General features: G+C 36.5%; 1 protein-coding gene across 1 annotated transcript in view; it reads left to right on the top strand.

Moving 5' to 3' along the window:
- Positions 1-13,152, top strand: part of thsd7aa (thrombospondin, type I, domain containing 7Aa) — a 455,572-nt gene that overhangs the window by 325,626 nt on the left and 116,794 nt on the right. The window contains exon 8 of the mRNA XM_039736556.1: positions 10,715-10,906. Within this exon, the coding sequence (XP_039592490.1) occupies positions 10,715-10,906 (192 nt within the window). The remainder of the gene's footprint in view (positions 1-10,714; positions 10,907-13,152) is intronic.

Consider the following 13,152-nt stretch of genomic DNA (forward strand, 5'->3'; position numbering starts at 1 on the left):
CTTTTAAACAGCCCCCGGATGAGCCCCAGGTGTTCCCGGCATTCCTCCTCTGGCCACGCCCTAGTGTGGCGGAAGTGCCGGCTGTCCTCCCAGCAGCTCTCCGGGCGCCGTCCTAATTCTTCCCCCCAGCACTTCCTGGTGTGGCGGAAGTGCTGGGGTAACAGGTCCCCAAGGCATTGGGGCGCCTCCTGGCGGTGACCACGGGTCCCTACAGGGTGGAGCTTCCATGCCATGTACCCGTGGCCCCCAGAGCAACCAGGAAGGCGACCCCCACGTGATCCAGGGTGGGCTTAGACCCACATCCGGTCCCTCCCTCTGACACTATCTATCTATCTATCTATCTATCTATCTATCTATCTATCTATCTATCTATCTCATCTATATTTGTGGGAAGCCAATTCTTTCTGTGCAAACAAGTATACTGTTAAAACAGTTAAACCATATAAATCACATATTATCATTACCATCTGCAACTTACATCACACTTTGTTTATCAGACTTTTAAACCTGCTTTTTATACCTGTACTCTTTATATATCTCGGCACATTCTTCTGAAAAAACGTTGTATATATGTAAATATTTTTGGTTATGAATTAATTTAATATTTGCACAATCTTGAGATGTGAATAATTTTTTTAGGACTATTGCCCAATTGTCTACAATTGTTAGAGGCTTTAGTGTTTTTTTTTTTTAAATCACTAAAATTATTAAATTGCATGTCTGGGCAAATTAAATCATTGCACAATTGTGAAAAAATAAGTTCAGCTTCAAAAGCACTGAACCTATCCTTTGAGTATAACAGCTTTTTACAGCCTATAGCACTTATGTTCAGGCCGTTAGACAGTGAAATGCACTTTCCTAGAAAAAAGCTTGCTTGCTAAGTGCTTTAAGTACTAAAACAGGATTCTGTATTATTGAAAAGATAATTAGAAGTTAAATTTACTGCAATATGCTGTGTCTCCACAAAGGCAGCCATAGACATTAAAACTTCATTTTAGCAATCCAGATTTTTTGCTGGAAAATTTTCTTCGGTCTCTAAAGGGTAATTCTGTTCATGAAGTAATCATCAAGGGGCACTATTCTTCCTCACAACTCACAACTTCATTCACTATGATGCAGAGACACCAAACAAGTCTCTTCCTGCAGCAGGAAGCTATACTTGCCATGACTGTAGATGCTTTCCAGGTTCCAAGGACACAACATGGTGTTTGTATGGAATGAAATTAGAAGATTTTGATTTTCAATGTTTCAAAAATATTGTGCAGCATTAGATTAGGCCATATGTTAGGTAAATGTAAAGGAAAACAAACCATTTCTAATATAAATGTTAATTAAATTAACTACGGAGTGAATAGTGTTTGCCTAATAAAATAATACAAAATGCAAAGCACAATGTCATTTACCACTAATTCATTGACCCATGCGAGTCTCTTTCTCCTGTCTCTCTGGTTACTTTCCATCTGTATACAACTAGGCTAAAAACAACCATTTCCTTATTTTGAAACGTACAAATTATCTCCAGTTCATAGAAAGAGGTGTGCTGCATTTGAACTTGAGCTACATTTCAAATATGAAAATGTCTAAATCTGTAGTAATCAATTGTGGACAATGGCCGGTAACTTATCCCGACCAATACCTCCAAGCTGCCAGGTGGAGCCCTCCTTGCAACATGGAGATGCCCCGAATTCCAGCAGGCATCATGGACCTTGGTGTTTTCCTTCACAGCCCTGCTGGATACCATGGGGGCCACCAGAGGACGCTGCAGGGAGGCTCAAGGATTTGTATTCTCCGTATAGCCTGGAGGTACTTCCCAGTCACGAGAACAGAAGAAATAAAGTACTTCTGGGCTGAAGAAAAGGACTTCCGGGTCGAGGACTTTAAAAGGACTATGGGAAACTCCAGCAAGTTGCACCGAGTTGGGAGGAACGGTGACTGAGCTGCTGGGAGGTGTGGAGGAATTATTTTTGTGTATTGATTTGATTATTGTGATTTATTTAATCTTGTGCACATTATTATAAATAATAAAATCAACATTTGGACTTTTATCTGGTGTCTGGTCTGAGGGTTCAACAGAACGACAGCGCTCCTATCTGTCACACAATATATTCTGTAACAAGGGTGACACTGTATTTTTGAATTTATGAGTATATTCTAAATGTTTATTCACTGTATGTAAATTCTTGTCCATTCATGATTATGCCATATGAAAAGCAAGCGATTATCAGAGTAAAGGACACCACAACAGAGACACAGGACAGCAGAGCCTGCAATGTTAACCACTGTTCCAAACATCTAAGTAAACGGGAAGAATTTTGTTGGCAATGTACAGTTAGTGCTGAGAAGTTAAAAATCATAAACTCCACTACCCAAAGATCATGACATATTTCTGTTTTATGAAATGTATAAGCTGCTCTTTAGACAGCTTGTTTTGTGTAAATTACTGTTTCAATTTGAACACAAAAAAAAATTCAATTATGTTTTCAATAGTTTATACTTTGAAAATGTTATCTTCTTTATTCTTAATTTGTCAGAAACTTGTAATATGTCTAATTAAATCAATTTATGTTAATTCTTTTATTTCCTAGTTTCCATTAATTGGATTACTTTAGAGAATTTTACATATATGTTAAATAAACAAGTAAAGGCATAATAAAGAATATACAGGGTGGTCCAGATGTAATTATGCAGATCCAGATCATCTGGATGACTTTGATTTATACGGGGACAATTCCAGTTCGGCGCAAAGAAGATTCTTCATGTTGTCAGTTCGCACATTTCTCGATGGTCCAGGATTTTCTATGTAATAAACGTAATAAGTTATAGCGTAATGAAAATCGCATAATTAGATCTGGACCACCCCCTATATATATTGCATGTATAAATTATATATACACCACTGGTCAAAAGTTTTAGAACACCCTTATTTTTCCAGTTCTTATTCAAATTGAAACAAGTTCGTCTAGTGAAGAGCCTGAAATGGTACAGAGCCTTACAGAATAACAGCTTCAAGCATAACTTAACAGTGGTGCAGTGTCCTTATCTCCAACTGTTTCTTCTATAGTTTCATTTTAAAGTGCATTGTGTCTGGCGGTGGTTCCTGGTCCAGGCAAGCCTCTTTTTCTTAATTTGCAGTCTTAGCCAGGATTTCTTTACTGCCACTAAACCTGTCAAACCTGCAGCTCGAAGCCTTCTCTTCACAGTTGATAATGACACTAGCTTACTTTATCCATTGTCCTCTGAGGTGCCTTTCATACTACATGTTGACACCCAAAAACTTGTCTCCTTATTCTTTTATGGTTTTGTGTCCGTCAGACCTGTTCCTGTCAGTTTCCTTCAGTTTTCAAGTTCTTTTCGCTGGTGTAGGAAACTGTTCTCAATGGCACCTTGGGTTTCTTTGCAATTTCTCTAAACAAAAGGCAGTTTTAAGAGCTATATTGATTAGTCTTCCCTTGTTATTTGCCTTTTTCTGACAATTATGATAACAATATACTTATCAACATTGTCCAAATCATGCTAATAATAAATAACGGGTGCAGCAACACAGTTTGTTCCAGCATTGCTTTTATACAGACAGAGGGGTTGCAAGTAATCAACAAAATTTGGGACGCAGACAGGAATTGTTTACATCACCTTTCAAGGCTTAATTAACTTTCATTACTGCTGAAAATCAGGTTATACAATAAGTTGTTAACTGTTTACTTGTTCCCCAAAAAAGGCCTTTTGTGTAAAATTGCATTATTTTTTAGTTCGTGGTAACCTAAACATTATTTTTTATCTCTGAAAGTTTCTGTTGACCTTTGTAAGTGCTGGCATTACAGTGCACAACTTCTTAATCAAGCAAACAAATATGCATTGCGAAATTAATATAGACATGTATTAAATCAAGAAGCGAGGATTGGGGGATTCTCCCTTGTATTTTTAGATGTATATAAAATCGATCAGCAGATTTTTTTTATTATGTAAAAATGAGACATTTCTTTATATTCCAATAATATGAGACACAGTGCTTAAAAATGGGACTTAAATTTCAATAACAACCAGAAAAATGAGAGTGTTCTAAAACCTTTGATTGGCAGCATATATGCATATCCATGCTAAATAGCTGAGTTTTGTTTTGTTGATATATACAGTATGAGTTATAGCTGAGTGAATTCAATTTAGGACTGTCGCCAGACAGAGAGGTTTAGTGAAAAGCAAATCAAGATTTTCGTGCATGTGGTTCTTTATATTTGACTCTGAATAGAGGTCCATTGTCATCCAGCCATCCTTTATTCAGCTGTAACCTACTACTGCAATTCCCTGTCATTCAGGTTTCAATAGGACACCAGTTGCACTGATAAAATTTAAAGATTAAAGAAAATTAAATGCATTGTGTGAATGACAGAGCCATATAACCAGAAGTTTTAAAAAAGGAATGTTAAAAGCCATGCGTGTACTATAGAACAGAATGAATACAGAAATCTTTAAATCTATGTTTTTCTTTTGCTTAATAAAATACAATATACTACTAAGTATAGTTTAAAGTAAATGTTGGATTTAGGACAATGGCTATCACTACAGTCTCTTGCATTTCATATACCCTAAGGCCCCTCTCTCCCCAACAACATCCCAATAATGTGCACATTAGGCTTCTTGTTAACTGAGAATTGGCTCAGTATGGGTGACTGTGCCTGGTGGTTTGGAGTAACTTCCGGGTTGGTTTACTATTAAAGGTACATCTCGTCAATTACATTACGTGCATAGGTTAGAGGTTAAATAATCTGTCTGCTTTCATTATCCTTAATATTTATACCTCAAGCAGCAAGGGATTAGAGCTCAATTACCCTAAATGATTTTCAGTCTCACCACTTCTGATAAAAAATATAGTATGTTTGTTCCAAGCATGTTTGTCTTACCCTGTTTTTAAATTTAAAATTAGAGACTTCTTTTCATCAAATTAAAGTATCGGTAAACAGTGTCAACAGAAAATAGCTGATTGAATCCAGAGAATGTAAAATGCTCAGATTTAAGATCTTAAGAACAATGACATTGGGTAAGTGAAACTGGACACAAAACCCAACATGTAATCCTTAAACCACTACAAAGTAATACTCAGGTGCATCATGTTGAAAGAATACTGTTAGATTACTGTATTTCAAAAGGCCTATCCGGAGGCTGCTACATCCAGAGTTGCTTCCTGCTTTGTGCCTGAAAATACCGGCAAATGCGCCATCTTGCTACAAACTAAAATCTGTTTATCTAAAGTTAGTTTTAACGGATTGACAGCAATCTAAATATAAAAGTCCTAAAAAAATCAGCGTTTGTGTGAAATTCACTGTCCATTACCCCTCTTTCTTGATACTGCTTTATTGGAGCAATCAAGTAACTTCAAAAATGTCTACATACTGCATTTTTTAAAACTATAGTTTGTTGAAATACTGTATATCCTAAAATTATAATTAGTTAGGACACCATTATGAATTTCTTTTTCTAATTTTATTTTACAGTTACTATGTAAAATACAAATATGAAAATACATTAAATGGTCATTTTTTTGTTTACACCTGCCTTCCCATTTAAGTGACTGTGCAGTCAATGATAGTGTATATGCTGTATGCATTTAAAGGCAAAATATATAAAGTTAAAATGTATGTGGATTGAAGAGCAGCATTATAGTGTTTACTAGAAGATTTCAAGCCTAATGATATTCTCGTGCATGATGGCGTTGCAAGTGTGTGAATTGTGGGTCAACACCCAAAATTAGGAGGAAAGAGATCATTGGAAGGTGACCCATCTTGTAGAGAACAAAAGATGGGTTATATTTAGGGAAAGAGAATTTTAAGTAGAGGTGGTTTCTTTTGTGAGAGAATAAAATAAAGGTTAGAGACAAAATTGATACAGAGCAGAAACTTCATTTTTATTTTTCCGAGTTAGTCAAATAAAAGCTTAGCATAACAGTGGTGCTGAAGGATGCATATTAGAATACCCAATTCCTCATCCCTTTCCAGTGTCAGTGAAAAACATGAAGTACAACCGCAGTATGATTTAGGACATGAACACTGTACCCTGGAGGAATGAAAAAATATTGCTATATCTGATGAATTACAATTCCTACTGACAGGGACACCAGAATACCATGAAAGCCTTGTTAACTAAAGAATCCATCCGCCCAGGCTTGCCAATACAGTCTTCTAATGCTGGTGTAACAACGTGATTTCTGTTTTCATGTCACACGTTGGGTGTGTTGATACAAGCAGAACAACACATCTGAATAAAGCTGCTGATCAAGTGAATTTCTTCATAGTGACAATCCGCCCACCTATGACTCATCTTTCTCAAAATTATCCTGCACTAGAATATTCCTGAAACTGCTCCAGAAACATGACAGAGAATTCACGTTAATGGAAAGGCCTCTTTGGTCACCAAATCTCGATCCAACTGAAGCAACCAGATATCTGGAGTTCTGAACTAATGCCAGCTATTTTAACATATTTATAGGACACCATTGTGAAGTGTTTCAGTTCTGTACTTTTGACACCCTGTTGAGTTCATGCCCTGTCAAGTGTAGGTATAATAGACTTGAGGGAGCAATGGGAATGAAGTAACTGCTGGATACAGTATATAAAGTATCTGTGTGTGTGTGTACTTTTGTATATACCTGTTAATAATAAAATGAAGCGATACAAGATGCCAGAAGCAGTCCCAACAGAAGCAAGTGCAAGATCAAGCCCAGAAAAAGTACCAGGACATCACAGGAGCCACTCCTGCACCCAGCCACAGTCAAACAAATTCAGGCCAAATGTACAAACTCTAATTAACCTAACGTGTAATCACTTTGGAGATTTAATAGGGTTAAACCAGAGTGGCTAGAAAAAAACTCAAAGAAACCATGCAAAACACATATATAGCAGTCAGTTGTACATACTTTTTTCATAATTAATATTACCTACAGAAAAACATCAGTTAGTTTCCATTTATTCAATACTATTTAGAACAGGCATTTTGTACTTTTCTGAAAGAATTTAATAAGCCTCCTTAAACCAGAAATTTACAAAAGAAAATATGTTGGTAATAAAATGTGTTTTTGTCAGATATGTGCACTTTTTAGTGTGAACCTTGGTTATTTGAATAGTCATTGCCTGTTTCTTTTCACATGGAGATTAATTGATTCTATAGTATCCATTTGTTGAAAATTGATTTGTTATCCCTCAGAGATTTTTAGCATTTCATTAACCTTATTTTTCTTCACATTTTTTGTGACATTTGATTAAACCCTTTAACAAGAACAAGACTTGATGCAATCAATATAATGTTTTGTTAGGGTCTCCTCTATACAGATAAGTTATCAGTATGAATGGTGAGAGAGATTCAGTTCAAGGGACGAGCATTTTGTGTCCTTTCAGCTTGCAGTTTTTATATTTCAGTATTTACAAAAACGGAAAATTCTGCTGCATTGCCAGTATAGTGGCTTTATCAGTAATATATAAAAGTTTTACAGGTAAGATATATGAATGGCTATCTTGGTTTTTTTAAATGCCACACAAGTAAATATAAAGAGTTAGATTTTTGTCAGGTAATAAGCTACTGTGCTTCCTGTAGGACTGGTTACTGCCTTGGACATAATACTTCACGATAAACTCTGGCCCCAGTTAGGTTATATAGGCTTAAAATGTATGGATGAAAAAACTACTATCCTGAAATATCAGGAAAATACAATTAAATCATAGCCGAGTCTTTGATGCATAAGCATAATAAAACATTACCAGTGTTTATCGCAGCTTTCTGTAGAACTGGACAAACCTAAAAAAATAATAAATGTTTTTCTGCAGTTTCATACTTTCTTATTATGATTCATGGAACATTCAGCAGCTAGTGTTTTAGGGAAAGTCTCAGCAAGGTTACAATTAGAAAATGGGCCCCAGTTGCATTGGGTTTACAGTATGTTTACTTATTTCTGTGTTTTTGAGATCCTTGAAAATGTGGTAAGATGTGTGCTGTCTAGTACAGAGTTACCAAATAACTTGGTAGCCAAGGGAGGACAAAGCAAGGCCACCCCAAGGGTGTAAATATTCAATTGAAGAGCAAGGGTGTTCCCCTCGGAGATCAAAGTGCAAACATATTGAGTCCCTGTCTTGTACCCCAAAACACAAGGATGAGTCTCAATACTTTAGCAAAACCAAATTTATTCAGCTTCTAACAGGAACAGCATGCTTATTTATTGTAGAGGGATCTATCACTCTCTTATACACACACACAGCAATCAGGCAGGGTCGTGGCCAGGCTAATGGCCATGTAATACAGTTTATAATGTTCCTTGCATCACCCATTGACGACAGGCACTTATAGCATGACCGCAATCGAGGGGTCCTATAAGAGTTCAGAAATCTCACTATATATATATATATATATATATATATATATATATATATATATATATATATATATATATATATATATATATGATAATGAAAAGGGCATAGGGGCATCAGAAGTGGTGATATTGAAGAGTATTTGGGGAGGATCAGGAGAGTGCAAGACTCTTTAATAGAATCGAGCTGGTATGCCATGCAAAACACGGACATTTTCCTGTTTTTAGCATTGCCTGCTGGCTGGAATACATGAGGCCAAAAAGGAGGACATGTCCTTCATTTGATGGGCATCTTGCAACCCTAATTTAATATCATTCAATGCAGTTGTATAGTCCTAAAATGTTTACATTCATTTGCAGTATATTTTAAATTTAGATTCCTGTTTTACTTTCCTTAATGTAGTTTTATTTTTTAAGTTAAGTGTTTAAGCAAAAGAATGGCACTTTGGAGTACCACCTTGTCTTCATTTTGATCTTTAGACAGTTACATTCTTCTTTATAACATATTAATAATTTCAAGGTATATTTTCTTTCCTGCAGTATTTATATTTTTACACTCAAAAAGTGTACAATTCAGAATTGTGTCTTCTGTGCTGCACCCATGCTAGTCTCTAAGTCACAATTTTTCAATGAGATGTTTCATTTCTTTTTTTTATTATTTTTAAAGTGCAACTTTATAGATTGACTTTAGTGTTAAATCTGTTGTAGCATGTCAGACTTGATCAGAAGTGTTGCATTTAACAATTGGTTTTTTTTTTTAATTAATAATTATTTCAGTATAATTGGTCAGACCTTTCTCTTTAAGTTTTAACTCAAGGACATCTTTTAGAAGAAAAGTACTGCTACAAAGAATAGCAAATAAATAGAGGTGAATGCTAGGCATGGATGACAATTAATAAATGTAGAAGCTACTGATAATTGATTTTAAACTGAAATACATGTACTGTATCTTTCTGTGCATTCTGTTTCTAATATTCATAAGAGATTGTAGGGAGATGTTAATGAACTGTTAATTATGTACATTATATAATTATACATGCATATGTACATTCCTCAGTCTGCTTAACCTAAGTTCATTGTTTGTGGGCAGAGTTTCACAAATGAGAGGAGAACATTCTGTCCAGAGTTATTTGTTAAGCTAAGTTGTATTTACATTTACTTATTTGGCTGATGCCTTTATCCAAGACAACTTAACATTTATGATGCAAGCAGTTACATTTCTTTTTGGTTTTCCAATTGGAGCACAGGAAGGTCAAGTGACTTGGTTATAGTCACCAATCCATTAAAAGGCGCACAAAAACACAGTCACCTGCATTAAAACCTTAATCTAACATGCATGTCATTTAAGATGTGAGAGAAAACTATGTAGACACAGAGAGAATGTGCAAAACTTCATACAGACAATGATGGCTATGGACATTGGAGCTGTGAGATAGCAATACTAAGAACACCACTAATGTGCCACTGTGAGATGTAATTTATTATTTTATGAATATATCATTTTAGAATAATACTAATACTAATAATAATAATAACACATAAAATGGCCTGGTGTTGCAAGGCACACTCTTCCACACATCCTCAGCCACTCTGGGCCAATTAAGAGTCTTCAATTAACCTTACCTGCTTGTCTTTGGGATGTGGGAAGAAAACTGGAATACCTGTAAGAAAACCCACGCAAATATGGAGAAAATTAGGAAAATTCCACACAGGCAGCACTCACATACACACAAACACGTGAGACCAATTTAGAATCATCAATTAACGTGATGCACATATCTTTGCAGCGTGGGAGGACAACACAGGATTCTTGAGCTTTGAGGCAGCAGTGCCGCTATATAGAGCTCCATAATCCTGGCCTAGTATTCTGGCTCAGGTACAGCACTCCCACATCGCAAAGATGCACACTAGGGTTAATTGGTAGTTCTCTACTGTCCCCATGTGTGTGCTTGTGTGTTAGGAAGACTGTCTCCGTGATGAACTGTGGTAGAGATGGCCAAGCACAAATCTGTTTATTATATTGTTTATAGCAGTGCAAATGCCTGACTTTTCTCAAATGATGCATTTTTCTTTCCTGAAATATTTTCTCTTTATTATTACAGATGGCCTTTCTTTTGCAGGCTAAGACTACAGTGAACTTCTGAGGATTAACTAAATAACCCTTCAACATAGGAAAATACAGTGTTTTTACCGAGGAACGTTCCTTGAATCACATATGTAAATGCAGTGTCTTTGATGTGATAATTTTAAATTGAAAATGCTCTTCAGTGAACAGCTGTTTTTTAATTGTAAACAGTTATTTGCTTAAGTGTCCATCTGGCCTACTTTTTGATTGTTTTTTTGTGCTTACTCATCTCTCATCAATAGGAGAAGACGCAGACAGACAGCTGTGTAGAGATGCTATCTATCCCATTCCTATTGTGTGTGAGGTCCCCTGCCCCAAGGATTGTGTTCTCAGCGCATGGTCAAAATGGTCTTCGTGTTCACACACCTGCTCAGGGAAAACAACTGAAGGGAAGCAGACACGTGTACGCTCGATCTTGGCATATTCTGGTGAAGGTAAAAGTTCCTTTTTAAAATTCCTTTAATTCTTGTGAAGCATATTCTGTATACAGTGCCTGAACAGATAATAAATAAATAAACTATTTCCTATTTTGAAGAACAAGGCATTTAGTTGTAACTTGTTAGTACGTTAAATGGTTTTATAGCCAAACTCTCTTTTTTATGGAATAGAAACACAAGGCAGTTCCATGTGTATCCAGAAATAATCAATGAGATCAAAATAAAGATATAAAATATTCATAAACTCATGATTTTGATTAATGAGAGAATGTGGGTCTGGCTAATGTTTGTTTTAATGCTTTGAACTAGGGAATCCATTCCCGAATGGGTTTATCCATTCCCGGGAATTCCGGGCTCCTGGGGAAGACACAGTGCACGGGCATCTCACATGTGAATGGTTTTAGAACGATCGACACTTATTTTTGATAAAACTACTGCAATATGTTGACACCAATAAAAAGACTAACCTTATCTACAAGCAGTTAATGCTGTCATATAAGTACATGTATCTAGTTAGTTGCGGTAATAAGAGTGTAGAAAGCACAACGATTCCAGCATGCAGTCGTCCAGGCGAGAGCACACTTCGTGCAGAGTACGCCAGCCACTTAGAAAGCACGCTCTGCCTCCATTGAAGTAGGTGGCACAGTCAGCAGATACTGATACACTTGTTCTAAACAACACCCGCACTTGCTGCTGCTCTGAAACACCGCCATTTCAGCTTTTACTAATGCATCGAGTTTCTTGTCATCATTCTGTGATGATATACACACACACAGCAATCAGGCAGGGTCTGTGAAGTTTCTTGGCACAGATAATGCGGATGCAACAGACTGATGCATTACAATTTCAAGTTGCTGTTCAAAGCTGTTGTCTGACAGACGTCAATGAAGTCTGCCCCGTCCCGGCATTTGTGAGCTGCAGAGTGCAGACTCCTACCAGTCCACTGTGCTCAGTCTTAGTCCGAGCCAGGAGACTAACTGCTGCTGGTCTGTTGTTGACTGAATTAATCGGCAACACATTACACCGTGGGCCAAAAAACCGTGCCACTTAATTATTTTCAACTATAACTCTGTTATTTCTTGATCGATTTTTACACTTTTACACGCTATATATGCGAGCTTGGCCATTTCTGGTTTCCCAGGAATTACAGCAGTTTCATTCCCGGGAATGCGGAAATGAAAAATGTCATTACCGGAAGCCCAGGAATGGATTCCCTACTTTGAACATTATTTTAAAGTATTTTATTATGGTGTTTTTTTTTTTTAAATGAAAATACTTCACATTTATCCAAAAATGTATATCACCAGATAACAGTGAATCAGTTAAAGAAACCTATATTAAGTAGGACAGTGTTCGAGAAGGAGTGAGCACTACAAAAAACAAATAGGAGTAAATGAGTAATAGATGCATTTTTGCAGTACCTAAACTAAAGTGTATGCTATAGCATCCTAGCTAAGAGTGGAATAATTCTGATGTCTTTCTCACTCACACCATTTCCCCTTCTCATCTTCATACACTCTCTTCTCTCTTACTGGATATTTGATCTCTCCCAAGTGAATAAGCTTTAAAAAATTGAGTTTCATATAAATGTAGTGCAGAACTGAAAAGTCTTCTGGAAGTTGGGGTTTGGGTCAAAGATGAACTTGAACCCAGGTTTATCTTTTTAAGTGAAAATTAACCAGAGCTGTGCTCAACATGCAAGTACATATTCCGCAAGTCATGACTTTCTGAAGAAAAACTGGAAGAAAGTATAAGACTGACATCTGGGTAGGAAGTTTTAAGACCTTTTAATTTTAGTGTAGTGACAAATATAGTGGTCCCTTGTTCCTTCTAGACGTAGTGTCAGTACACCTTTGCACTCCCTTATTTTCCAAGAACCATATGATTCCCTGAGACCCTGCTTATACACCTTGAGTTAGCCGCTCCCTAGTGGTACTCTGATCATTTTGAATAACTGGTAACATTTTGCTCTGGCCTTAGAAATAATGGCAAGAAAAAATACCTAGTCACTTAATACAAATCCAAAGACATGAAAAGGCCATGTTGAGCTTCTGTGATTTTTAAAGGGACATGCAGTCCTGTTTCAATGCTAACATTTTTGCAAGACCTAAACTTTACAAAGAAATTCTAGGCAGTTACAGTTCTGGAGGCTCATGTATAAACGGTGCGTACACACAGAAATGTTGCGTAAGAACTTTTCCACGTTCAAATCGCGATGTATAAAACCTACACTTGGCGTAAAG

The sequence above is a fragment of the Polypterus senegalus genome, chromosome 15 (genome assembly GCF_016835505.1).
Source record: "Polypterus senegalus isolate Bchr_013 chromosome 15, ASM1683550v1, whole genome shotgun sequence".
NCBI classification, from domain to species: Eukaryota; Metazoa; Chordata; class Cladistia; order Polypteriformes; family Polypteridae; genus Polypterus; species Polypterus senegalus.